Consider the following 26,062-nt stretch of genomic DNA (forward strand, 5'->3'; position numbering starts at 1 on the left):
GTTGGGGGCTGGGAAGAACAGGACACCTGGTTGGCCTAAGGGAGGGGGAGGTTGGCGCCCTTCAGGAGGCGCGGTCGGCTGGGAGGGAGTAGGGAGGAGTCAGTCGTTAAAAGCAGTTCCCGGGCCTGGCGCACCCGGCAGCCACAGACGCTGAGGCCAGGTGAGAGAGGGCTGTGGCATCCGGGCTGTGCCTCCTGGCAGCTGTGGGACCCTAGAGCGCGAAGGTTTACCGCCTTCACCGAGGCCCGGGCCGGTGGCCGGCAGGTAGTAGGGGGAGCGAGGCTGGGTCGGGGACCTCGCGGCCACAAGGAAAGAGCACAGCCTATCCAGGACTGGGTACCGGACAGCGGATTTTGCGCTCGACTCCCCAAACGTGCCGGATTGGTTGGTGGCAGGGGCTCCATTATAAGGACTCTGAACTTGGGGACGATATATATACCTTTTAAGGACACGAGTCTCTCTGTTACGACTCCGGACTAGGAAGCCACTTCCATTTTAAGGATACCGGGTTTGGGGATCAACGTTTCACTTTGGAGGGGAGGGCGTGTAGGACGCCCTCTTAAGGCTTCCCTTCACTCCTGATGGCGCTACCCGGCTCCTCACAGGCCTGGAGCCTGGAACCTCCCACTCCCACGGCCCCTAACTCCTCGTCCTCGGGCTCCCAGGAGCGGGAGGGCGCCGGGAGCCCAGTGGTCTCCGGGGGGCTTCCCTTGGAGAAGGTGAAACGGCCCATGAACGCGTTCATGGTGTGGAGCTCCGCCCAGCGCCGCCAGATGGCGCAGCAGAACCCGAAGATGCACAACTCTGAGATCTCCAAGCGCCTGGGCGCGCAGTGGAAGCTGCTGGGCGAGGACGAGAAGCGGCCCTTCGTGGAAGAGGCTAAGCGGCTCCGGGCCCGGCACCTGCGCGACTACCCCGACTACAAGTACCGGCCCCGGCGCAAGACCAAGAGCGCGGGCGCCGGGTCGCCCCACTTCGGCCAGGGAAGCGGCGGCGTGGCTGGCGGCGGGCCGGTCTGGGGGCCCGGGTACACGACCACCCAGGGGAGCAGAGGCTTTGGGTACCAGCCCCCCAACTACTCGACAGCCTACCTGCCTGGCGGTTACGGGTGAGTGCCCGGGGAGCGGGGTGAGGACGTGCCCCCCTCCTGCAGCCTGGGTGGGGGCGGATACCAGAGGGCCTGGCTGGCAGGGGCCCCGAGCCCACCCAAGGGGACACACCCGGAGAAGTTTGGGGGGCGCCCCGTGAAGGGTGGGAGAGTTCCGGGGAGCCAGGGTCTTCCTAGAGGACGTTTCCATCACAGTCTGTTGGTGGTGGCACCGCAGGAGCAGACCACAGCGCCCTGGATATGACCGTGTTCTAAGTTACCAGAATTTCCCGTTTCCCACCCCCGATTCTGGCCCTCGTGTGACCCAGCTTCCTCTCCCAGCCCCCGGGGCAAGGACAGGCCAAGCCCAGCTCTACCCCTTCCTGGCCTGCCGCCCCAAAAGAGGAAAACAGGCGCGCAGCACGCAAGCTCGCTCTTGAGCGTGCCCCAACACGGCTGCGGCGGCGCTGCTCTAAGCCGTCCTGGGGTCCGGTTCCCTACCGGCAGGACCCAGGGAGCCAGGGATGGGTAGGTGGGTGACAAGTTATACATGTCTGCGCAGAGCTGCTCAGAACCACCCCCACATGCGAGCTGGGGACCCTGCTCGGCACCTCCAACCCAGGGGACCAAGTGCCTTCTAACCCCGGTGTTTCTCTTTGCAGCTCTTCCCACTGTAAACCGGAAGCCCCCTCGCCGTGCTCTCTCCCTCAGAGTAACCCAAGGCTCCAGGGGGAGCTGTTCCCCCCTTACAGCCCCTACCCACCCCCAGGCTCTCCCACTCTGTACAACCCTCCCCTCCCAGGGGCCCCCATGCCCCTAACCCACCTCTAACCCTCATGGACATGGACCTCCCAGAGAGGTTTCCATCCTCCTTTTCTACCCAGAAACACCCCACTACCACCACCACCACCACCATTCCCAGGCTGCACACCCTGTTCTAGAACTGTGTTGGACCACAGTTCAGAGGAGGTGGGCAGTACCCCCCAAAGCCCTGAAAGCCAGTGGGAACAAAACAAGACAGTTTTTTTTTTTTTGTAGGCTGAACACAGTTTTGTATGATTACACCACGTCTCTGAGTCTTTATTGTACCATCTCTGTTCGCCTTTACTGCAGCAGGAACCAGCAGTCTCCACTCCCTTCCGCCTGGACCTGCCAGAGCAGGAACCTCCACACCCCACCCCGGGGCCCTGCCTGAGTCAGTCATTCTTCTGTCCCCCTTCCCCCTTCCCCCACCAAGCACTGGGGTCCAGGAGACAGTCTGAGCCAGGGTGCGGGAGGGAGGAATCCACAAGCACCTATTCCCTTCCACTGTCCAGCCTCTGTCCTCTAGGGTCAGAGGGAAGTGGGGAAATGGGGGGGACAGGATAAGAGTTTTGCCCAGAATAGGTAAGTAGCTGGAAACTTCTGCTAAAGAAAGAATCTCAGCTAAATGATTAAATGTCAGCCTGTAAATCTCTTCCCCTATCGTTTCTAAGGATCTGGGTCAACCAAGCATTTCCACTAAAGCTGCAATTGCAGAAGAACAGGGAATGATTAAAAGTCACACCAGCAGACTGGTTCAGATGGTAAGGATCCCAAGGTTGGGTGGATGAATAGAAACATGGAAGGTACTCCAGGAGCCAGCTCAACTCTACTGCTCCTTCTTCTTCTTGTGGGGAGCCTTTGCATTCCAGTAGAAGAGGAGCTGGGCAGCGATGAGGCCGTTGCAGAGGGAAGAGACTACAAAGGTTCCAGCCATGAGGGGGTCTCCAGTTTCCTGGGTGAGAGACACAGCTAGGGTTACTCTTCCGCATAGCCAAAAAGGGCTCCAGAGAGGGAGCAGCTTCAAGTCCACGGGGAGAGAGAGAAGTAAGGTGAGGTTATGGTGCCCTCTAGAGGGGAGGAGGTGCACTCACCTGAATGGAGGTGAAGATTCGGGCCAGGGAGCCCCCAAAGAGCAGAAAGACTGTGATGGCTGAGAGCTGGCCTGTGTGCCCATTGCGGTAGTTGGTGGCTGCCTGGAGCAGCTGGGGAGGAGTTGAGACCCTTCGTTTTGTCATCTGAACTTGTCCAATGTTCCCATAACATTTCTGCACTCCCCTCAGTCCAACACCCCCAAACTTTGGGTTTCCCCTCTGCTCCTCACCCAGTCCCCCTTCCCAACATCCTCTCCCTTGTTCCCAGCACCCACCCTTCCCACCACCACAGCAGGCATGTTGGAGGCCTGGAGCAGGGTGACTACAGCCTGGGGCGTCAGTGGTGAAAGCAGCACCAGCAGGACCAGGGCGGAGCACACTAGGAAGGCAACACCTGGGAGACAGGGAGATAAGGAGTCCTCATCAACCTCCGAGTAGGCAAACCTGCGTTCCCAGCAGGGCTCCCAACAGCTGCAGCCAGCTCCTGGCTCAATCCTCAGCACCTTTCACAGTCTGTCCTCTGTAGTGCAGGACCAGGAAGGCAACGGTGACTGTCTGGAGCATCAGGAACAGAGCTTCACCCCAAGAGCTGCAGAGTCAAGAGTTGGGGGGAAGAAACGTGGGCCTGGAAAGAGGCAGGGAAAGCCTCCATAGCCCATCCATCTTGGGGACCCAATTCTGATTATTCCCTGTCCTCCACAGCCCTGCTGGTTCCTTACCTCCTGCCTCCCGGCAGCCCCCACCCGCTTGACCCAGGATAGGAAACTGGGCATTCTTGGGATTCTCACCTCCTCTCATCACCATAGATGATGGCTAGAGTTCCAGAAGGGCTTAAGCTTTCCTGCCCTTTTACCTCCCTCACCCTAATCCTTACTAGAGTTGTGAGCACTTACCCTTGGAGATAAAGGACGGGGCCCCTCACCTGAAGGGGAAGTTGTTGGTGATGCTGTAGACCATGGTCCCAGTCAACGCCATTAGCTCTAGCATTACTGACTGGAAACTCAACCCCTCCGCGCTCTTGGCTCCCAGGATTTTAAACACTTGGGGTAGTTTTACTGGAGAAAGAGGATGAAAAGGGCAGGGCTGAGGGGCTGACATCCCTTGGGAGCGCAGCATGACAGCTACAGAGCAGACTGGGAGGCATGTTAGCCCCGCTTCTGGTTAAGGGACCCATCAGGTTCATGGCATCTTAGCACTCCACCCACCTCTCAACAACAGGAAGGGAAGATAAGAAACATACCCAGAAGTGAGCCAGCCACAATGCCCAGCCCCAGGCCTTTGCTGAGGAGAATCTTGAGGCAGGGAACTAAGAAGAGAAAAAGAGGTAAGCAGAGATGACACTTATGGAACCCAAGCCAGGGGTTCCAGGAGGCAGCTCAGGCCTAAAGGCTTGAAGTGCTCCTTAAGACCTTGACATACCCACACAACGGAAGCCTTGGGTGGTCTGGAGGCATGTGAAAAAGGCCTAGTTCTTCCTACTCCAAATCATATCACGTTCAGACAAGGTGACTTTCCAAAACGGCTTTTACCATTCCTTTCCTCTGACCCAACCTTCCATTCCCTGCCATCACATCTAAACTCCTTGATCTGACTTACAAACCTCTCCCTTGCTTCCCTGTATAGAGCTGAGCAATGCCCAAGAGTCCTCTGATCCTTTATTGCCCGCCTCTGAGCCACTAGGCAATCCACTTCACATGTCTTCTTTCTCCAAGGATAGGTTTCCTCTGTATCACTCATTCCTGAACACTGTCTCTGGCCCCTACTCAGGGACTTGACCCTTCCAGGGCTTGCTTTTATGCTCTAGCCACCGACATCTTCCCTAGCCTTGAAGTCCTATCCCCAAGGTGCCTGGCCCAGTAGTAGTCAGATTCTCGTGGGTCATGAACGCGGCTAAAACATTGTCCCGGGAGCACAGCTGGGGTACCAAGAACTGACGGGGGCAGACCGCGAAAGCTTCCCTAAAGGTCTGATGTCAGAAGCAGGTTTTGCTCTGGCGTCGCCTCGTAGATAGGAGGAGGAAGGCAGACAAGTTAATTCCAAAATTCGACCATGAGCAAACGTGGAGGCTGGAAGGAAAGCCATTGGGATGGCAGGATTCTTGGGGGCGCCGCAGAAGGCCTGGATTCATGAGAAGCTTTGAATCAAGTGTAGCCTTGCTTCTGAAGGTGTAGAGATCTATTAAAGGTCGGAACGATCTAATCAGATTTTAAACTTTGTTTTGTAAAATTTGAGTCTTTTCGTCTTTCATCGTCGCTAAAGCAAAGAACTACTCCCACCTGGCGACTCCCCCCTCTCGCTCAAATATGGAGTCCTCCCTCTACGGAGCCCAAGACATATCCGCCCTTCTCAGAAGCGACTTCCGCCCCGCGCGCCGTGGCAGCTGTCACTTAGCCCGCACTCACGCCCCACTTACGGCCGGAGGGCTCTGAAGCACAACTTTGATCGGATACCGAATAAAACTCACCGTGAAGCAGGTCCCACTGGATGAAAATTTGGTCGTAGCATTTCTCAGGTAAAAGAATCGGCACCAGCACCCGTTTGAGCAGCCCGTCTACCTCGGTCGCCATATTGAAAAGCTAGCTTCCGCCAGCCCCTCAAACCGCCATTGACTTACGTTGCGCATGCGCGCTCCGGGCACTCCGCCTCCCGTCTTCTCGCGATTAAGCAGGGCTGCTCCGGCCTTACTCCATCCCACCTTCGTTCGCGTAAAATAGGTCTCGCCCGGAGACCACGTTTTTGGACGCGCCCACCCTGCTGCTCGAATTTTAAAGCGTGCCAAAGCTGTACGCCTGCGCAGTTCCATCATTCGCGCCTTTGTTTACGCTTCCGCTTCGGCAACAAGATTTATCCTCCAGCCTTTCTCCGCTCCTCCGGCTCGGCGCCATCTTGTTTTCTTCCAGCTGACTTTACATTGTACGAAGTTGAGAGAGAAGGAGCGTGAGTCTGCAAAATGGCGTTGGGCGGGGGCTATGTAGCGTTCTCTCTCCTGTGCTCTCGGCGTCTCCAGAGGACACGGCACCGACGGGAGGGGGATAGTCTGAGCCAGGCATCCCTCCTTAGGCGCCGAGCCCATGCTTCTTCCTCCTCAGGTTCGCCCAGGCCTTCGCAGATGGGTGCGCCAGCAACTGCTGGGCCGGGACAGTGAAGCAGAGGAGGGGGAGGTGGGGAAGGTGAGCCCAGTTTCGGGGGACGGCAACGCCCTTAACCCCCTTGCGGGCCCAGCCCTGGCCGCCCCTGTGAAACGAGGGCCCTGGGGTTCCCTCTCACCCCACTGGCCCGAGGGCGCCACCTCTAGGCCAAGGCCCGCTCCTCGGCCTCCTGCGACCGCGTGCTGAGCCAGGGCTTGGGCCAGGCGGAGGGGGCCCAGTAGCTAGCCTTGGGAAAGGGCATCTTGGATTAGGCCCTCCGCCCCCCAGCGCCGGGACACCAGCTCTCGGCCATCTCGGTGGAGATGGGCCTGGCCATCACGCTCTGGTGGCTGGGCGCCTGCTGGGAGTACCACACCCTTCGGGGACTGCCGCACCACAGTCGGCAAGGTCATAACGGGGTGTCGGCGAGGCGGTGGTGTGGTTGTTGGGTCCCTGCCACGTGCTGCCCTCAAAGGGCTGGGTCTGCAGGTCCTGGCGGCTGCTTTCTGTAGCCTTACACGGCTCCTACAACTGGAAGGGTCCCACTCTGGCCCCGGGGATGCTCATAGCTGACTGTAAAGGGTCTGGCACTTCTTGGTCGGGGAGGTCCTTTGAAGAATCTGGATTCAGGCTGCCTTGGGGGGTGCCATCCACCACCACTAGGTGCACCACCACCAGGGACTTCAGGGTTGGCTTCGCGGGTCGCCCAGGCTGGAGGCATGTTGTTCCCAGGAGCATAGAGGGTGATCGTATGTGGAGTTCAGAGTACGCATTGCTCCCGTGGTTGATGAAAACCCTTTGCAGGTGAGATAGGAGCATCCCAGGTGCGGGGAGAGTTTAATCCAGGCTGTTCGCTAGGCCTGGGCACAGTGGGTAGGGCAGGGCATTTGAAACAGGGCAGGGCAGGGCTGTGACCTTCCCACCCACACTCATGGCTCTTGCTGCCTGCTTCGCCTGTAACTGTAATCTGAAGGTTGGGAAGAAGGCTGCTGGGATGGGTGGCTCCCCTGGATTGGAGGAGAGAGGGAACTGGAGCAGCCAGGGGCCCCAGAAGAAGAGGAGGAAGGGAGGTGAGGCCGATTCGACACCAGCTGTGTCAGGCTTCGAAGGATGAGCCCGTGAGGGCATTGGGCCACACAGTGACATTTTCATCCCTCCTCACCAGCTGTTCCTGGCTCCCCAAGACTCAACCATGGAAGGTACAGAAAGGTGTGTGACAAGAAACTCGTGGCTTTTAATCCTGGCAGGAAGGACAAGGAAAACCAAGAACAGAGATTTGATCAAGTTTTACTATGCTCCCACTGGATATGGGGGAGGGGGAATCAGTCATATTTAATAAACATCTCTCTCCTCATCCCTCCCGATTGCATTATCTCTACTTTTGTTCATCAAGACAGGGAAGGAAGATAACTTTGTCTCTGAGTCAGTTGAGTGGTGAGAAATGAGGGCACCTCCTGGTGCCCTGGCTGTTGGGACAAATGCTCAGAGGGGCTGGTAAGTGGGTGGGCGTCTCCGGACGACGCAGAAGGTAACAAGCACCAGGATGAGGAGGCCGAGTAAGATCAGGCCAATGATGAGAGGCAGCAAGTTGGATTGGTCACTGGGGCAAGAGAAACCTGGCGGAAAGATAGGGCAAGTAGGCATCACGACGGTGGTGGTTGGGATAAAGGTGGAAGGAGGGAATGTGATGTTGGGAAGTAGGAGATTGGTGAGGGGCGGGCTCACCTAGAGGACTCGGAGCACCAAAAAGGGGAGCCTGGGCAGAGTCTTCTAGAGGAGGGGAGGACAGTTACCCTAGCTCTGACAAACTTGAGAGGGGGAGGAAATTTGGGGGTGCAGGAAGGGAGATTATAGGCCTGGGGGGGAGGGCTTTCAGTGCAGTGGGGAAATTCTGGGAGGGAAGGAATAGGTCTTACTTGGTCCAAAGGCCCCTGTGGGGGGCAGCTGAGCAGCTTGTAGCTTCAGGGAGAGCAGGTCAATGTGGAAAGCTGGTGAAAGAATGACGCTTGCGTTTCTGCAACTGAAGCTCTGGCCCAGAGGGGTTTGGAGATCTCGAAGGGATGAATTCTGAACAGAGAATGTCCACTCTGAAAGAACGAGGAAGGGTCAGCTCCATAGCGACATCCCCACCATGCCCCCAGCCTGGGTCCCTTCAGGAGCCCAGACATCTAGTGCAAGTGATGAGAAAGGGAAGGTTACTCACGCGCTGCCTGGGGAAAGGATACGTTGTACTCCACAGTCATATGGTTCAGGTAGACGGTTCTCTGCAGTGGCTCCTGGGGAGGTGACCAGGAAGACTCAGAGCAGCAGGGGAGAGTGGCATCCAGGTACACAGAGTAAGGAGTGCGGCAAGAAGTTGGTAGGGGTAGGGCGCTTGGAGGGTGAGAGTGAGGGATGAGGGTTAAGTACCTGCTTGAATCCAAAGCTGAGCTGTCCATAGGGAAATGAGAGGAGCAAGTGGGGATGAGCACCCTCACAGCCCCCTTGGGCCTTGGTTTTGTTGGGGTTCAGAACAGAGATTCCCCAGGCCTGCAGAAGTTAAAAGACGAGAGAGGGTCACAAGACTACACAGCTGTGCCATCCAAGGTTCCCTGTTCCCTTTGTCTTCACCCTGTGTTCGTCTACTTCTTTACTCTTCCTCCTTCCCTTCTGAACCGTAGCAGAAGGCCTCATCCCCTTCCCCTTATGTCCTCTACTGTTTTTTAGCTTTACCTCTCCTCCACCCTGGGTTGGGTACAGAACTCGAATCTGAATCTGGGCTTGGAGCCGGATGCAGGGCTGGGAACCGTTAGTCCAAGTGTAGTCTCCTATTGCCTCCTTGGAGCCTGGGCTAGGACTTGGAGAGGGTGGAGGTGGTCCTGGGCGGGGGGATCTGGTGGAGGGTCCTGGGCTGGTGGCAGTGCTGTTGCTTGTTGGATGAACCGTGGCATTTCCGTGACTGGTGGTGGTAGCAGGATGGTGAGTCGCTGTTGAAGACTCGTGGCTGGTGGTGCCTGTGGTGGTAGTTTTATGAGTGGTGGTAGCTGTGTAAGTGGTCGTTTTGTGGCTCTTGGTCGTTTTGTGGCTCTTGGTCGTTCTGTGGCTGGTTGTTCCAGGGCTTGTTGTGCTTTCTGTAGCTGTAGGTGTCACCGTGAAGGATGGCAGCAGAGTGGCCGATTTTTTATGAGGACAGTCATTCCCTGTCCCCTGGGCTTTCAGAGGAAAGACTGGTTAGCACCCCGGGGGCAGGCTCCTTCCCAGGGGCCCCCTCCCCTTCGGTCCCCTTTCTCCTTACCTGCTAGTAGACCCAGCAAGGCCCCAGAGAAGAGCACAGCCAACCTCATGACAGAACAGCCTCCACCCAGAGCCCAGCTTGGTTCTGTGTCGGTACCAGCTGCCTGCTCAATCAACCCTATACCCTCTGCCTTCGTTCATTTGGAAAAGAGGAAATAAATCTTTGACTTCCTGTAACTGAGGTAACCCAACCCCCCGCCTGACTCAGGCACCTCAGCCCCAGCCACCAATCTCTTAGTCATTAAAATTTTGTCATTGAGTTAGATGATTGGCCCTGGTGTCACCGAAGTAGGGGCTGTCAGCAACATGTGTCATGTGGCTAGCGAGATGGAGTTTTGGGTAAGTGGATCCTTGGGGATTCATTTGTCTGCCTCAGCAAAACATGCTTAGTGGTTGTGACAAGTGATTATGGAGCCAGCAGCCCCTCCCTGTCAGAGTTCAATAGGATGTAAAACTTGAACATTTATTTCCACTCCCTTTCCTCTGTTGCTTTTTTTTTTTTTTTTTGGTACGCGGGCCTCTCACTGCTGAGCACAGGCTCCGGACATGCAGGCCCAGCTGCTCCGCGGCACGTGGGATCTTCCCGGACCGGGGCACGAACCCGTGTCCCCTGCATCTGCAGGCGGACTCTCAACCACTGCACCACCAGGGAAGCCCTGTTGCTTCCGCTTTGTTGAGACACGTGAGGTACTTGTGATGGTCTTTGCCCAGCCCCTTCCAGAAAGGTCGTATTATCCAGTTAACACGACCATTTTCCAGTCAACAACAAAGCTCACCAGAAGGGAGCAGAGCTGTCTGTACCCGAGAGCAGATGGGAGGGAAGGGGAGGGAAGAAACGACAAGCCGAGGCAGGCAGTTTCCAAGTCATTTTATTCAGAATTTTGTCTTTGTTTCCTGAATCAATAAATACTATACAAAACAATGTAAAAACGGCTACCATTTTCTCTCCCCTACTCCCCCCACCTGGGGACAACCCCCTGGGCCACCTAACACGGGGGGGGGTTCTCCCTCCAGATTTGGTCCAGCAAATGAGGTGGACTGAATCATTTTCAGAGGAATTCAGGTGGGGTGGGGAGAGCCTCTGGGGTTTGGAGGTGACTAGGTTAGGGAAATGGATTAGTGTTTTTGGGAGAAGAGACGGCGCCTACCCCAAAGAAAAGGGTGTCTAAAATGTTCACGGTTCCTTCTTTTGCCTCAAAAAGTGACATTTATTCAAAGAAAAAAAAAAGAAAAAAATGACAAGATGTCCATCCCTTGACTCCCTTCCCTCCCCCCTCCTGCTGCTCCTCAGCGCCCCCCAAGGACTGAGCCCTGGCTGGGGGGCCAGGTAGCAGAACAGCCCCTCAGATGAGGTCAGCAACATTGAGGGGCATCTCCTCAATGGAGGTGTTGTAGAAGGTCTCAATGTCTCGAAGAGTCCTCTTGTCTTCTTCTGTCACCATGTTAATAGCCACACCCTTACGGCCGAAACGGCCACCTCGACCGATTCTGGAAAACAAGGACACCTTAGAATAAGCGAGGATAAGGGAAATGGAAAAAATCAGACGCTTCCATGCAGGGAGGACTGGGCAGGAGGGGGTCGGGCTGGTTAACAGTCCAGATCTGCGTTTACCTGTGGATGTAGTTTTCCCTGTTGGTGGGGAGGTCATAGTTGATGACTAAGGAAACCTGCTGCACATCGATGCCTCTGGCCTATGTCCAGAAAGAAGGCAGCTTCAGTGTGTGAATGAGAGGACACCGTAAGTCTATCCAGAAGAGACTTAAGCATACATGTAGGCAGCCAAAGGCAGGCAGGGAAACAAACATCCACTCTCCCCAGAAACCTGAGGCGTGCCAGATTTTATTCCAAGTTGCTACTTTCCTGAAGAGGGGCACTAGCAGGCCCCTTGGAAGAGGGAATCACCTTGGATTCTCCCATCTTCCTTCCCCTCTTGTCCAGATGCCCTTCTACTTACCAGCAGGTCAGTGGTGATCAATACTCTGCTAGAGCCAGAGCGGAACTCCCTCATGATAACGTCTCGTTCTTTTTGGTCCATATCTCCGTGCTAGAACAGGAAACAGAAGTAGGTGCGTTGGTTCTGAGAACTGACTGTGAGTAGGACCCTGACATGTGACTCTGCTGGTAAACAAGGTGGAGAAACCTCACCATAGCAGAGACGGTGAAGTCTCGGGCATGCATCTTCTCAGTGAGCCAGTCCACCTTCCTTCGGGTGTTGATGAAGATGACTGCCTGTGTGATGGTCAGGGTTTCATACAAGTCACACAGTGTGTCCAGCTTCCACTCCTGGTGGGGTGGGGGGAGGAGATCAGTCAGGGGCTATACCCAACAACTTACCACCAGGCCCGCCTCCTGCACTGGGCCCCACCTCTCGTTCCACATTGATGTAGAATTGGCGGATACCCTCCAGCGTCAACTCTTCTTTCTTGACAAGAATTCTAATTGGGTCCCTCATGAACTTCTTGGTCACCTCAAGCACATCGGAAGGCATTGTAGCTGACAGCAAAACCACCTAATGGAAAAAAAGAGCAGTCTCAGGGTAGGGGAAACTCCAGAACTCCATGGTTCCCCTGGCACTTTTGGGTTTTTTTAGATATCTGGAGATCATCCCAGATTTTTTTTTTTTTTTTAAACTTTTTGGCCACAACACGTGGCATGTAGGATCTTAGTTCCCTGAGCAGGGATCGAATCCATACCCCCTGCATTGGAAGTGCCGGGTCTTAACCACTGGACTGCCAGGGAAGTCCCTCTTTTGGCACTTGATAATGCTCCAGCATCACCCCAAGCACACCACAACCTATACAAAGCAACTGTCACCCATGCAAGCAAGACCCCAATGTCCTCCTCACCTGGGTGTTGCTATTGAGCTTTTGGAATATGTCATAGATCTGGTCCTTGAACCCACGGCTTAACATTTCATCAGCTTCATCCAGTACAAACATCTTGATGTATTTGGGAGCTGCAGAAAGAAAAACACCAACAGGTAGTTACTAGGAAAGTGTGAACTACACCTAACTTTCCCGATAAAAAAAAACAGGGACAGGCGGTCTGCTCTCAGAAGACAAAGACTGATCCTCTGCCTGGGACCCCCTTGCCAGGCCAGACAATAGCCCTGGGAAGTAGAACACTACATGGGCTGAGATGACAGGGAAGCCAGGCTCAGATGACACGCATGGGGTTCATCACAGAGCAACTCTCAAGAGGGTATCATTGGGAATCAAACCGTGGCCACGTTAAGAAACTGGAAAGGCATGTATAAGGAAGTGACCCAGAGGACTAGAAAATTGTACACTCACACAAGTATCTCCGGTTAAGCATGTCGAACACACGGCCTGGGGTACCCACGATGATATGGGGAGCTTCCATCTGCAGCTTCTGCACCTCAGCACGCACATTGGTACCCCCAATGCAGGCGTGGCACGAGGCACCCATGTAATCTCCTAAGGCCATAACTACCTTCTGTATCTGAACCAGAAAAACATAAGTGCTTGTATATTAGCTACAACTGCCAGGCACCATTTTAAGTGCTATGTATTTTATTCTTTCCAGCTCTGAGACAAACACTATTAGGCTCACTTTTTTTTTTTTTTTTTTTTTTTGCGGTACATGAGCCTCTCACTGTCGTGGCCTCGCCCGTTGCGGAGCACAGGCTCCGGACGCGCAGGCTCAGCGGCCATGGCTCACGGGCCCAGCCGCTCCGCGGCGTGTGGGATCTTCCCGGACCGGGGCACGAACCCGTGTCCCCTGCATCGGCAGGCGGACTCTCAACCACTGCGCCACCAGGGAAGCCCCCTAAGCTCACTTCTTAAGCAAGAAACAGGTAGGTTAAAAAAATCTAAGATTAGACTGCTAAGTGGCAGTCTCAGAATTTGAACCCAGTCTGGCTCCTGAATGTACACACTGATTCACAATAATGGCCCCCTGAAATAACTTCAACATGGCTTCTTAACCAATTAGACCTCACAGCTTTCTGGAAGTCAGCTGTGTGACCCATTTATTTGATGGGTCACAGCAATTAGTTTTATGTGTGGAATGACATCTATGTACTGTTGTACTCCTGCCTACGTTGGATAGCATGTTCACTCTTAAAGCATGTTCTAAATGTTAAGGGCCCTCCTACTGTAACTTCTTGCTTACACTCACTGCCTTTGTTCAGAAGTCAGGCACAGAATGACCACGATACCTCCGTAGAACACTGTAAGAATACATTCCCCTAAACTCAATAATCAACTTATGAGACAAGTGTTTCTGATCTTTTCCCCCTCCAAGACCCAGGAAAATAGCCCAACATTTTATGTGCCCCAGCCATGAAACAGCTCTGGCCACCAACCCAGGCATCAAGCTACGATGAAGATAGGACTAGACATCTGCTTTGCCCCTGACTGATACAAGAGCACCACCACCAATCAGGTGTCTCTTTGCCCATTGCCAGGGGGTTTTGTTCATAAAACAGCCAAACTTGCCCAGCCAGCCAGGCTCCACCCAGCAGCCTTCCTCGTCTGACTCAGGAAATGGGTGGAGTAAGGGATGCTTACCGTGTTTGGTGAGGAAAAGGCTTACAATTAACCTACTAAGTCTTGAGACATAAAAGTCATCAACTGACTTTATATCATCTCTTTTCCCCATACTTCAGTTCTTCCAAAAGTGGTAGGAGTTGGGGCACATAACTTCTGATTTCTGGTTTATGTTAATCACTTCTAAGTAAGTCCTTCAGGGGAAGAAAGGTAAACTCACCTGCTGAGCCAACTCTCTAGTGGGTGCCAGGACCAAGGCCTGGGTGGCCTTTAGATCCAATTCAATCTGCTGCAAAATTGATATGGCAAAAGTGGCCGTTTTCCCAGTCCCAGATTGGGCTTGAGCGATCACATCATAACCTAAACACAAATTAGGAGAGAAATTTGGTATGGTAGAAAGCATTCTTTGGACTCATGGGACATTCAACAGCCCTGCTGAATGAGATCAGTAAGCAACCAATAGAGATATGTGCCCAGCAATAAGTGCTTCAGACTCTACATGACAACATAGTATCCAAACAAAAACAGATCAGGAAAATCAGGCCAGGTTTCAGTCATTTAGTACTGCACAAAATTGGGCTAAAAATACAGCTGTAAAAAGCCAGCATGATCTGGTTAAAACACTACCTTGTTGAAATTAAACCAGCAATCCATGTTTCCAGGGCATGAACCAGACATGGACACGAACCAAAAGCCAAGCTGGGATAAACAAGGAGTTACTTTGTCCCTGGCTGATATGAGACAGGCACCACCAACCAGGCGCCACTCTACCCAGGCCAGGGACAGTCCAGAACTTGTTCTGGGGCGGAAGGGTCTTACCCTTGATACAAGGAAGAATAGCTCGCTGCTGGATGGCAGAGGGCTTCTCAAAACCATAGGCGTAGATGCCACGGAGGAGTGACTCCGAAAGGTTCATGTCATCAAAGCTGTCAACAATCTCATTCCAGTTACTCTGTAGAAAACAAAGAAATTAAAGTAGGAGAAATAGGGCTGTGCTCTAGCATTGGAGTAAACAGGACCTTGTGCCTGCACCACAGCTTCAGAGCCCACAACCTCTCTTCTCCCCATGGAAGCCAGATGGTTGATGGTTCTACATGACCTGGGAAACCCCCCCAAGGGGCCAGCCCACTTGTGAACAGTGAACCCAGATGTTGTAGAAAGGGGAACAGAATCTGAGTGACATGTTTTAAACACACTTTAAAAACTTTAAACAAATTTCTGCAAGGGAGTTAAGGTGTCATGTCTTAACTACCTGGGAGTTTTATGTTACGTAGTACAGTTGGATCCTGGGTTTCAATCACTGGTGTATTCACTAAACCACCACTTCAACAGCCAAAGAACAATGCTAGTGGCACTGCCTTTCCCAGAGTTAAAGGATAATGGTGGGAGGGGTCCAACCTCACCTCGATGACGCCTTCGGGCTCCATCCCATCGGGGCCATTGTCTCTAGATCTGTCGGTTTAAAAATACAGTATGTAGAAATCCTGACAGCCAGCCTCTTCCTACCAGCAAACCAACTTTGCATGATGCCATCAGCCTTCACTCCCTAATCCAAGCCCCACGTGTTCCCAAAAAACAGAATAGTTATTTTACAACTGAGTCAGGCCCCATCTCGGGAGCGGCTCAAGTCAAGCCGACCCCGACATGATAGAGTAACGTTCCTAGAAGACCCAGAGGCTGGAAGGAACCGACCTGCGCTTAAGGGGCGCGGAGGTGGTGCCTGCCTCCGGGCCCACGTGTCCTGAGCCTGACGCTCCAAGCCCAAACGCGTGCACCTCCCACCGTGGCCCCTGCGCGCCGGAAGTCCCGCCCTCCCCTCCCCAGATGCCAGGGTAGGACATCCCCTTCCCCCCACGTCATACAGCCCGCGCCCTCCCCCACTCCCTCGAGCCCATCTCCCCCCCTTCGCAGTGCCCGGATGTGGGAGGCCGCGGGCGGTGGCGGCCTCGCGCACAATGAGCCCCAGCCGAGCTAGCAAAGGGGGAGATTGCACAACACTTAGAAGCGAAGCGGACTGGGGGAGGGGAACACCTCGGGACGCCATGTGCTTGCTCCCTCGACCACTCGGCGGCGTCCCCACCCCACCCCGGAACAAACCACATCCCGCCCGCCCCGTCGCGAAATGGCGTCGCCCTCCCATACCTCAGGCCGCTCACCCCCGAAGGAAAGTGGACCTGACCATCCGCAGTTTGCCAATTGCCCGGCTTGTGCGGCAAAATGGACCCGCCCGCCCGGCGCCGGGTGGGCTCCTCGTGCCTCACGCGGCCGCTCCTCGGGGTTAGGGTCGGTCCTGGCCGTCAAGAAAACCAGCACACAGAACGGCCGGCTTCTTCTCCCCCGACCCATAGCTCCACGCGACTCAGCGACTGGATTTGAGGACGCAGGCACCCCCGCCTTCGGCGAGTGGTACCGTCAGAATCCTCCGGAATCCGATCGCGCGAGCCCTCCCTCCGGCAGTGAGGCAACCGGACCGGCGGCTCCGGGCCACGCACGGTCGCCTCTACCTCTCTTTCCCACGCCAGGTTGCGACCTCGCCGCCCGACTCAACGCCGGGGCTTCGCGCACCTCGTCGGTCGAGCCCTCGTAGCGCACCTCGCGCGCCGAGCCCCGAAACCTGGGCCGTCCTCGGCCTCTACCTAGGCCCTGGAGGCAACGTCGGCCGTGGACCCGCCCCTCACCCCCCCCCAAGGGTGCTCCCGGCTTGGTCGCCCGCAACCCTGGGGGGGGCCTAGGGCGATGGACCTCAGCTTCCTCCGGTGGGGTCCTCGGAAGGGACAGCAGGGTAAGTAGCCACAATCTCTTGCAAATGTCTTTCTTACCGGGAATCCTGACTCGCAGACATGATCCTTAGAAACTAGGGCGGAGTGCCCGCCTATCGACAACTTATAGAGAGCCCAGCCCCGCCCCAGCCATCGCATTGGCTTGGCCTCCTCGGCTCCGCCTGCCGGCCCTCAGCAACCCGGCGTGACGTTCATTCGTCGGCGCTCTGGCACGCAGCCACCATTGGATAGCTTGAGTGCCTACCAAGGTGAAGGCCCGCCCCGCGGCCTCATTGGCTAAAGGGCCCGCCTTTCTTGCCGGTACGGAAGTGACATACAGGACTCAGGCCTCGAGGCCTGGCAGCCATCTTGGTGCCCTGCACCCCTACACGTGCGGAGGCGAGAGTGCCCTGGTCATGTGGCCTAGCAAACCCTATCACGCAAGGGGGGCGAGGTTTCAGCCTCCAGGGACTTCCGGGCTCCCGGGACCAGCACTTCCTTCTACCTCTGCTCCAGGTCTCCACTGGACCCACATTTAATTTCATTCTCTCCTGCAGCAAAGATAAATCGGACACCAACTCCGAATGTACAGGGATCATGGAATCAAGGGCCATACCCCTGGGCTGGAGGGAGAAAGGATGAAGGAACTGACGTAACGGGCTTAAGAGCATTTGGGGTTGCTGTCATGAATCTTGGTGGGCTCCTTTAAGTATGCTGTTTTCCCAACTTCAGCACCTCTCAAGCTCCCATATTTTTGAGGCTTACCTACTCTCCCTCCTTCCAGCCCTGGCTCCCCCTGCTGGGGGATTCTTTTGGTTGAAGACATGGTCTTGAGATGGAAAGCTGGCCCCCACCTAAGTCTCAAGACCCATGAAAGAGTAGCTAACAGCATTGACTGGAGGAAAACCGGAGAGCATATCCACTAGTTTGAGGCCCCTTAAGGAAAACCACCACTATGTATCTCCAAAGGATCCTTTATTGACCAGAGAAGGACCATGGTATTTATATATATATATATAAAAAAAAGTTTGAAGATCTGGCAGGCAGTAATCCCGTTGCCCGCCCACCACCCCAGCACAGATTTTGCTGCCCCCCCGCCCTGCACATGGAAGGGAGATGACTGCCCCACCCAGGCCACAAGGCCATACTCCCCTGTAGACAGAAGGAAAAAGGGGATTTTCCATGGCCAACCCCTGAACATCAGAAATCAACAAATATTCTCTCAAAGAAAAAAAAATACAGAAATCAATTAAAACATTTAAATATGAAAATCCAAAGGGAATTGGGTGGGAAGAGGCTAGAGACAAAGGAAACTGGAGTTTTTTGGGAAGGAAGGGTCTCCCATGTCCCCCTGCCCATTAATGAATGGGCTTGAGGCCTGGAATACGAGGCTCACACAGTGAGTTTGCAGTGACACAGCTCCTTGTAGATCTGCCGACGAAGTTTGGGCATGTCCTGCTGAGTGAAGCTGAATGGCTGAGACAGGGCCAGGTGCTTGCAATACTGGTGTTAACAAAGCAGGCCGTGAGAACCATCTACTGAGCATCTCCCCCAAATCAGGACCTGTGCTACATATTTTGTATGATACACATCTCACTGGATCTTTCCGAGAACATTCCCATTTCACAAAGGAAGCCAAAGTCCTATAGACTGGGGCTCAAAAGAAGTCTGACTCTAAAGCCAGTGTTCCTATTTGGTACATAAAATACCTAGTGTTAACAGAGAAAATACTTTGCGTTAGGGGACCAGGAGGCAGCTATATCAGGGCCAGAGACCAAGGACCACACACCCAGTCCCAATGCAGTATGGAGAAACCAAGAGAGGACAATGAAATCAGGGTTTCTGCATTCTAACACAGAAGCTTACTCCTGCTCCCTAAGTGGCTGTGAGCCAAATGAGAAAGGCAGAACAGCTTCCCGCCTCCCTCCCAACTCTTTAACCCAACTGGTATCTGCTTACCTGCAACACAAAGGCGCCGCAGTCACTGTCATTATTCTGCCTGGCCACATTCTAGAGAATAAAAAGAAGGTAAGCCCTTCTCCTGGGGGAGACCCTACACGTATGGCTTCAACTTCTGCCTCCTACCATGCCCCCAAAACCCACCCCCCATAAACCCTCCTCTAGAAACTGACCATTTTGAAGTAACCTTTCCAGCCCTGGTGGAAATCCAGCCGGTCTTTCTTCACTGCCTCTGCCTGTAGGTACTTGGCAATATGCTATGTAGATGGAGAAACGGAGGAAGTGATGTCCCTACATTTCCCAACTGAACCCAAGTCGTGGTGGTCACAGGCACCAAGCCCAGGTTGCTCCTCAGAGCCTCCAAACCCACCCTTCTGCCTGAAATGCCTTGCCACTGGATCTCCTCCCCACATCCTGCCCATCTTTCCCGTTCCCTCTCAAACCTTAGGGCAGCGGCGGTTCAGGGTGCGCTGCGAATCAAAATAGGTGATGGTGCGCCGCCTCACGTCAACAGAGATGAGGGACCAATGCACCTCCAGGTGGATGGGGATTAGCAATAGCTCTTTATTGAAGATGTCCACCTAAGGAAGCAGTGCTGGAGGTCAGGAAAGACAGCACAGGAATCTTGCCTATTGCCAGGAGGATTCTAAAGGAGGAGCAGGCAAGGAGCCAAGTGGGAGAACTCAATACCCAGCCCCTGGACTGTGAGGCAAGGCTCAGCATCTGGATGTCTGGATTCTTGGGCTTAAGGAAGAAGGCAGGACAGAGGAGGTGGTGCAGAACAAACACTCGAGAGCCCAGGACAGGGCCAGGTACTTTTCACACATTAAAGGTACAAGTGCTTAGTAGCTAAGAACCCAGGCTCAGGATCCTGGAGCCAGACTCTCAGGGTTCAAACCCAGCTCTTCCATTTACTAGCATATGACCACAGGCAAGCTACTTAATAACTCTCTGTACCTCAGTTCCCTTTTCTGTAAGAGGGTGAAAATAACAGCACCTACCCTCACCTGTTTGTTATACAGATTAAACTAATTAATATCCATGATACGCTAAGAACAATGCATGACACCTAACAGATGCTCAATCAGTTAACGCTCACAACAATCCTCTGAGAAAGTTCGCATCAGGAAACTGTGGCTTGGAAAAGTAAAGTCACTTGCTCAAGGTCACAGAAGTAAGAAATGGCAGAGATGGGATTTAAACACCGGCATATAGAAAGCCAAGTTCTTTCCACTGCATGTCACCCTGCCTCTGCCAGAAGAAGGCCTGCCAGGTCCCTGCGGGTGTAAAGCTCTTGAACCTGGAGACAGGAATTAAGAAATGCTGGAGTCAAGGGCCCTACCTCACTATAGAAATTTCCTGGCCTTTGAATCAGAGGGCAGGTAAACTACCTGGACAGGGGAAAAGAACTCCCCACCAACGCCAAGCCGGCTCCGCTTCCCCTTCATTATTTTACCCGGGAACTTAGGCCAAAAACCTAAGCATCATCCCTTGAATCTTATCTTTTCTTCATTTCTCATGTCCAATCCATCAGAAAGTCCTATTGGTTCTACTGGCAAAATTTATCCTAGATAAAACTACTTCTATTTCTACCTTTACCACTCTGGTCCAAGTTTCTCATCTGGACTTCTCGGCTACTCCATTTAGCCTGCCTGCTTCCACTCTTCCCTCTTTCAATCTATCATTGAAACAGGAGTTTAAAACGTGAGGCACTTCCCACCCTGCTTAAAACTCTTCAATGGCTTCTCAGAACACAAAGAATAAGATCTACCCCCCTTCGGGACTTCCCTGGTGGCGCAGTGGTTAAGAATCCACCTGCCAATGCAGGAGACGCGGGTTTGATCCCTGGTCCGGGAAGATCCCACATGCTGCGGAGCAACTAAGCCCGCGCGCCACAACTACTGAAGCCCGCGCACCTAGAGCCCGTGTTCCGCAACAAGAGAAGCCACCGCAATGAGAAGCCCGTGCACTGCAATGAAGAGCAGCCCCCGCTCGCCACAACTAGAGAAAGCCCGCACACAGCAACGAAGACCCAACGCAGCCAAAAATAAATAAATTTATTTATTAAAAAAAAAAAATCTACCCTCCATGCCTCACATTATCTACTCTCTGACCAAATTTTCTATCGTTTTCCCTTTGCTCACTCTGCTCCAACCACACAGGCCCTCTGACCCTCAAACGTTCTTTCTCACTTTGTGTCCCATGTACTTGCTGTCCCCTTTGCTTAGAACACCCTTGCCCCAGATCTGCACAGGGTTAGCTCCTTGTCATTCAAGTCTCAGCTAACAGAGGCCTTCCCAGACCACCCAATCTAAAGTACCCACCCCCATGCTACCGCATTACTGTTTTAACTTGTTCACAGCACTTATCACTAGCTGAAATTCAGCTTGCATATTTACTCTCACCCCATAAAGGCGAGAAGTTTTCTTTATTTAATACTGTATCCTTAGTGCCCAGAACAGCACCTGGCACACAGAAGACATTTAATAAATACTTGAAAGTTTGAACGAACAGGGTTGAGGAAAGGGCTCACAGGAAACAGAACTCTTCATTAGAGGCAAGCAAGGTGTTACACAAGTAGAGGTGAATTCATAACTCACGTTTTTGGTCCACCTTTTCACCCCATCATAACCCTTGGTACGGAGTTTATCATAGAAGAAACTGTTGAAGAAATGCACCTGTGCCAATGATACAAAGAGCTGGATGGAATTAAAAGACCTCAGGCCCTCCTGCTAAGTGTCCTCTCCCCAGCCCACTCCATTTCATTATGGCTCTGAGGACTGGTTTCAACAAACTCTAGTCCAACTCACTGAGCGTAAAAACACAAACTATTTTTAACCTCATCTTATAGCTTCCCACCCCAATCTGTGGGGTTAGCCATCAGGGAAAAACACTACAGACTGGAGGAAAGGACTAGAATTGTTAAGTTCAGGACCAAGATTACAGATTTGAATTGAACAAATTACCTTCTACTGCCTCTCCCCAGGGAGAAAGACCCTCTTTACGTAAAATGGAAGAGATGAAAGGGACTGAAAAAGCTGCTTAAAACTGTGGAAGTTCTTCCAGGGACTGAAGTATCTGGTTAGGCCTACCTTTTCAGGGACCGTGTCCATGACGAGGTCTCCATACATGTTCATCACCTGGGGAGAAGATGGGAGGCCACTTGCCATGGAGGGTGTGGCATGGGTACAGGGCTCCCCCATGCAGAGGGCCCCAGACACCCTGCTCCCTGAATCCCCTCTTGGGCCTGTTTCTGCACGCCTCCTTACCTGGTCATTGAGCCAGTTCTGTCCATATAAGGTCCCCAGGTCGTCCATGGTCAGCACATGCCGCTTATAGGCAACTCGGAAACCCCTCACCATGGCATTGCCTGGCATCCGCTGGTATGACTGGATCAGCTGCAGCACCAGGCCCTTCCTGGGTAGGCCAAGGGTGGAGTCACACAAGAGACGAGGGGGCTAGGGCACACAGAAGTACCTTCTACTGCCTAGAATAAGAATCTAAAACTAACCTTTTTTTTTTTTTTCTTTTTTTCGGTCATGGGTCCTTTTGAGGACTTGCTAAAGGCTTACTCCCCAGTAAGAGGCACATGAATACTTAGGTACACGTGGTATTTCAGGGTCCCACGTAAAGCCCCTCCCGGTTGGCTCACAGGGGCCTGGCACCTTGCCTGCAGATTCCTGCCCTCAGTTCTAGCTCCCTCCTCCTCCCCGACTACATCCCTATGGGAGAAAAGGCAGCAGCATTCTCACCCCATCTCCCCGGTCCCAGCCCTCTTCCAAAGAGCATCTCTTTCCTGCCTCACCTGGAAGGTGTAGAGAACTCCTGCTGGAAAATGTCCTCCAGTTTCTCCACTACCTCATCAGTGCTGAGGGGGATGAGGCTGCCGTAAGTTTGAAGGAATTCATCCAAGATGCCTGAGTGGAGGAGAGAGAGAGAAGTGAGGTAAGGCCTCCAGACTCTGATCTAGGAGTCAGCTGTGGGGAAGAGACCAGATCCTCTAGGGTTCCTTACTCTGCACACAGGTGACATGCTCCTCCCGCAGGGGGCTGTGCTGGCCAGCTTTCTCCCCAGGCCGCTCAGCCTCTTCTGCAGTGCCCAAATCTGAGCCCTGAAAAAGCTCCTGGGCCACATGGTCCCCGATGCTGCACACATTGCTGATGAGGATGCTGGCATCAGGGGGTGCCAGGCTTCGCTCCCCTTCTGGCCCAGGTGGTCCCCCAAAGCCGTTGGGCAGAGTACAAGAGAGGAGGCCTGCAGGGCAGGGGAAACAGAATGGAGGCAAGAAACTGGCTCAGATCAAAGGCCAATGGGAAGATTAAATGATGCACACAAATTATAAGACCACAAAAAGGATGAATTGGAACGAAATCTACCAATATAAACTCTAAAGGATGAAAACCCTAAAGCATGAGATAATTATGTCCAAGAGATTATAAAAGACAGAGAGGACAAGTTACTACAGGCATACCTCAGAGATATTGCGGATTCACTTCCAGACCACTACAATAAAGCGAATAACGTAATAAAGCGAGTCACACAGACTTTTCGGTTTCCCGGTGCATGTAAAACTTATGTTTACTATAATCTATTAAGTGTGCAACAGCATTATGTCTAAAAAAAAAAATGTACGTACCTTAATTTAAAAATACTTTGTTACACATGAAAAGATGCTCAACATCACTATCAGAGAAATGAAAATCAAAACGACAATGAGGTATCACCTCACATCAGTCAGAATGTGCACCATCAAAAAGTCTACAAACAATAAATGCTGGAGATGGAGAAAAGGGAACCCTCCTACACTGCTGGTGGGAATGGAAATTGGTACAACCACTATGAAGAACAGTATGGAGGTTCCTTAACTAAAACCAGAACTACCATATGACCCAGCAATCCCACTCCTGGGCATATAACCAGAGAAAACCATAATCCGAAAAGATACATGCACCCCAATGTTCACGGCAGCACTGTTTACAATAGCCAAGACATTGAAGCGACCTAAACGTCCATCAACAGAGGAATGGGTAAAGAAGATGTGGTATATATACACAATGGAATATTCCTCAGCCATAAAAAAGAATGAAATAATGCCATTTGCAGCAACAAGGATGGACCTAAAGATTATCATACGAAGTGAAGTAAGTCAGACAAAGACAAATATCGATATCACTCATATGTGGAACGTAATTAAAAAAAAAAGGTAAAATGAACTAACTTACAAAACAGAAACAGACTTACAGATATCAAAAACAAACTTTATGGTTACCAAAGGGGAAACGGTGTGGGGGGACGGATATATCAGGAGCTTGGGATGAACATACACACACTATTATACATAATACAGATAATCAACATGGATATACTATAGAGCACAGGAAACTCTACTCAATATTCTGTGATAACCTATATGAGAAAAGAATCTAAAAAAAGAATGAATATATGTATATGTATAACTGAATCACTTTGCTGTACCCCTGAAACTAATATACTGTAAATCAATTATATGCCAATAAAATAAAAATATTTAAAAAAAAAACTTTACTGCTAAAAAATGCTAACTATCATCTGAGCCTTCAGTGAGCTGTAATCTTTTCGTGGGTGGAGACTTTGAAATATTGCGAGAATTATCAAAACGTGATACAAGCATGAATTGAGCAAATACTGTTGGAAAAATGGCGCTGACAGACTTGCTCTACTCGGTGTTGCCACAAACCTTCAATTTGTAAAAAATGCAATGTCTTTGCATTGCAATAAAGCAAAGCGCAATACAATGAGGTATGCCTGTACTCATGAACACGAGGAAAGCAAGAAATACTAGGAATTCAGAGACATGTAAATTTCAGAAATATTTCTCACCACTATATGCCTAGCACCTAGCATAGTACCTGGCATACAGCAAAGGCTCGATAAATACTCAAATAATTAATAAAGAAATAAAAAACCTGCCGCAACTCAGACCCGGCACAACCAAAATAAATAAACAAACGTTTTAAAAACATAGATAAATAAACACATAAATAAAAAGAAAGCCTGAAGTTGTTTAGTGGGGTTCTCCGAAAGAAATACTCTGAGTGAGAATGTCACACACAACTGTCCAGGTGATGTACTCCACTACTCAGAGAGATCCCATCCCACCACTATAAGAACGGCACTCTCTAGAAATGTACACGCAGGGGCCCTTATCCTGAGAGGCCACACGAAGAGGGACTCAAGCGGACATGACTAACTTTTCTAAACCACGACTCCCTTTCTCATCTATGCACAGGACACCTACTTATGGATCCTGTATCCCGGCCGCGACTCTCTTCCCAGACTTAGTTCCTGCTCAAAGTGGGGCTGAAGGCATTTCACTGCTGTTCTGGACCCTCCCGCTCTCTGCCTTCCTACTTTCCTTAGACCCAGTTCTCACCACAGCAAGAGGCTCCTGGTCTCCCAGGATCTTAGCTCTCCCCATGCCCTCCTCTGCCCCATTCCCACCTTACCCGAGTCAGGGTCCAGAGGAGACTTTGGAGTCCACCTTAATCCATCTTCCTCCATGGGGGGCCCAGAGGGCACTGGTGGAGACCCTCTCACCCCATCCTCAACCATGAGAGCACCTAGCAGACCCAGCCGGGGGGGAGGTGGTCCCCGGGGGGAGTCAAAACGACAGCAGGGGGATGGAACCTGTGGTGTCACACCCCCTTCCTGGGGTGAAAGATGGTTCTTGGGGTGTGCAAGGCTCCGCCGCCGGCCCCGGTGGCGCCCCCAAAGCTTCCAGTGGAATGTCAGCGAGGTGCTTTTTGAGTAGAGCAGCATCCGGAAGGCTCTCATAGCTCTGCGACGGCGCTGTGAACACGTTTTCCGATGAGCAGGGCGGGGAGGGCGAGGACGCTGGGAGGCTCCCAGCTGACCCCACCTGGGGGGCAGCCTCCAAGCTGCCACTTCCTCTTCCTCATCTTCATCCTCGTCGTCCTCTTCTTCTTCCTCCTCTTCACTAGCTGAGGCATCAAAAGAGGGCCGAGGGACAGGAAGGCGTCTGGTTGGCACTGTGGTCCCTGACCCAGGATCTGGCCCAAACCCTCCACCTGATTTGAGTCGGGGTTTGGGGGGTGGGGGCCAACGAAGACGCTCCCGCCTGGGACTTGAATAAGCTGGGGCTATGCCGGGTCCGGGAGGCTCAGGCCCCCAAGACCCGGTCCCTTGTATAGTCTCTTTCATCTTCCAGTAACCTGTAAAACAAAGGTTAGAGCATCAGAATCCAAACATCCTACACCCCGGATTCTGCCTCTCTTCCTCAGCACGCCTCTTCTGCAATCAAATGCAAATAAACTAAGGAAAAGAGAAAAAACTTCAAAACTCCTAACTTCATATCTTCCTAGTTAATATGGTCCACAAGGTGCCTTTCAGAGTCTGTGCCATCATCTCTCTCTTGCCCAGATAAGAGGCAAGGAAGAAGGGCTAAGCGGC

General features: G+C 52.6%; 5 protein-coding genes across 6 annotated transcripts; 1 reads left to right on the forward strand and 4 right to left on the reverse strand.

The window, feature by feature from the left end:
- The first annotated feature begins 247 nt into the window (after positions 1–247).
- On the forward strand, positions 248–7,466 carry SOX15 (SRY-box transcription factor 15). 2 transcript variants are annotated; one of them, XM_079726258.1, is made up of 2 exons: positions 248–1,108; positions 7,276–7,466. In XM_079726258.1, the coding sequence occupies exons 1-2, from the start codon at positions 582–584 to the stop codon at positions 7,325–7,327; spliced, it is 579 nt and encodes a 192-aa protein (XP_079582384.1). In that variant the 5' UTR covers positions 248–581; the 3' UTR covers positions 7,328–7,466. The 2 variants fall into 2 exon arrangements, with proteins under 2 accessions (XP_079582384.1, XP_079582383.1); XM_079726257.1 differs by lacking the exon at positions 7,276–7,466 and adding an exon at positions 1,750–2,149.
- MPDU1 (mannose-P-dolichol utilization defect 1) lies at positions 2,297–5,549 on the reverse strand (the record flags this gene model as incomplete). Its single annotated transcript, XM_079726259.1, has 7 exons — positions 2,297–2,843; positions 2,983–3,093; positions 3,258–3,376; positions 3,486–3,571; positions 3,905–4,037; positions 4,223–4,288; positions 5,447–5,549. The coding sequence occupies 7 exons, from the start codon at positions 5,547–5,549 to the stop codon at positions 2,718–2,720; spliced, it is 744 nt and encodes a 247-aa protein (XP_079582385.1). The 3' UTR covers positions 2,297–2,717.
- Positions 7,467–7,579: 113 nt separating the features above from the next.
- Positions 7,580–9,488, reverse strand: CD68 (CD68 molecule). Its single transcript, XM_079726256.1, has 6 exons — positions 9,385–9,488; positions 8,823–9,301; positions 8,520–8,639; positions 8,314–8,386; positions 8,027–8,197; positions 7,580–7,726 (listed from the first exon to the last, which is right to left on the reverse strand). Exons 1-6 carry the CDS (start codon positions 9,431–9,433, stop codon positions 7,593–7,595), a joined length of 1,026 nt encoding a protein of 341 aa, XP_079582382.1. The 5' UTR covers positions 9,434–9,488; the 3' UTR covers positions 7,580–7,592.
- Positions 9,489–10,236: 748 nt separating this feature from the next.
- Positions 10,237–16,752, reverse strand: EIF4A1 (eukaryotic translation initiation factor 4A1). Its single transcript, XM_079724765.1, has 11 exons — positions 16,715–16,752; positions 15,299–15,347; positions 14,715–14,847; positions 14,116–14,255; positions 12,678–12,846; positions 12,231–12,340; positions 11,750–11,893; positions 11,530–11,667; positions 11,339–11,428; positions 10,996–11,075; positions 10,237–10,871 (listed from the first exon to the last, which is right to left on the reverse strand). Exons 1-11 carry the CDS (start codon positions 16,735–16,737, stop codon positions 10,727–10,729), a joined length of 1,221 nt encoding a protein of 406 aa, XP_079580891.1. The 5' UTR covers positions 16,738–16,752; the 3' UTR covers positions 10,237–10,726.
- Positions 16,753–17,772: 1,020 nt separating this feature from the next.
- SENP3 (SUMO specific peptidase 3) lies at positions 17,773–25,824 on the reverse strand. Its single transcript, XM_079726074.1, has 10 exons — positions 25,099–25,824; positions 22,628–22,867; positions 22,419–22,530; positions 21,883–22,030; positions 21,706–21,753; positions 21,214–21,291; positions 19,057–19,194; positions 18,787–18,870; positions 18,614–18,664; positions 17,773–18,157 (listed from the first exon to the last, which is right to left on the reverse strand). Exons 1-10 carry the CDS (start codon positions 25,811–25,813, stop codon positions 18,047–18,049), a joined length of 1,725 nt encoding a protein of 574 aa, XP_079582200.1. The 5' UTR covers positions 25,814–25,824; the 3' UTR covers positions 17,773–18,046.
- Positions 25,825–26,062: the final 238 nt, after the last annotated feature.

The sequence above is a fragment of the Hyperoodon ampullatus genome (genome assembly GCF_949752795.1).
Source record: "Hyperoodon ampullatus genome assembly, chromosome: 19".
NCBI classification, from domain to species: domain Eukaryota; kingdom Metazoa; phylum Chordata; class Mammalia; order Artiodactyla; family Ziphiidae; genus Hyperoodon; species Hyperoodon ampullatus.

What these genes read in the sequence shown, in the direction of transcription:
- EIF4A1 (XM_079724765.1), bottom strand. Translation starts at nt 16,737, where the DNA reads ATGTCTGCGAGTCAGGATTCCCG. An exon ending in ACATCAATGTGGAACGAGAG is followed by an intron (nt 11,668 to 11,749) that starts GTGGGGCCCAGT and finishes CCACCCCACCAG; the next exon opens with GAGTGGAAGCTGGACACACT. An exon ending in AGGGAAAACTACATCCACAG is followed by an intron (nt 10,872 to 10,995) that starts GTAAACGCAGAT and finishes CTTGTTTTCCAG; the next exon opens with AATCGGTCGAGGTGGCCGTT.
- CD68 (XM_079726256.1), bottom strand. Translation starts at nt 9,433, where the DNA reads ATGAGGTTGGCTGTGCTCTTCTCTGGGGCCTTGCTGGGTCTACTAGCA. An exon ending in CTTGCTGGGTCTACTAGCAG is followed by an intron (nt 9,302 to 9,384) that starts GTAAGGAGAAAG and finishes TTCCTCTGAAAG; the next exon opens with CCCAGGGGACAGGGAATGAC. An exon ending in ATCCTTTCCCCAGGCAGCGC is followed by an intron (nt 8,198 to 8,313) that starts GTGAGTAACCTT and finishes TCGTTCTTTCAG; the next exon opens with AGTGGACATTCTCTGTTCAG.
- SOX15 (XM_079726257.1), top strand. Translation starts at nt 582, where the DNA reads ATGGCGCTACCCGGCTCCTCACAGGCCTGGAGCCTGGAACCTCCCACT. An exon ending in TACCTGCCTGGCGGTTACGG is followed by an intron (nt 1,109 to 1,749) that starts GTGAGTGCCCGG and finishes TTCTCTTTGCAG; the next exon opens with CTCTTCCCACTGTAAACCGG.
- SENP3 (XM_079726074.1), bottom strand. Translation starts at nt 25,813, where the DNA reads ATGAAAGAGACTATACAAGGGACCGGGTCTTGGGGGCCTGAGCCTCCC. An exon ending in GCATGTCACCTGTGTGCAGA is followed by an intron (nt 22,531 to 22,627) that starts GTAAGGAACCCT and finishes TCCTCCACTCAG; the next exon opens with GCATCTTGGATGAATTCCTT. An exon ending in TGAACCGCCGCTGCCCTAAG is followed by an intron (nt 18,871 to 19,056) that starts GTTTGAGAGGGA and finishes CCATCTACATAG; the next exon opens with CATATTGCCAAGTACCTACA.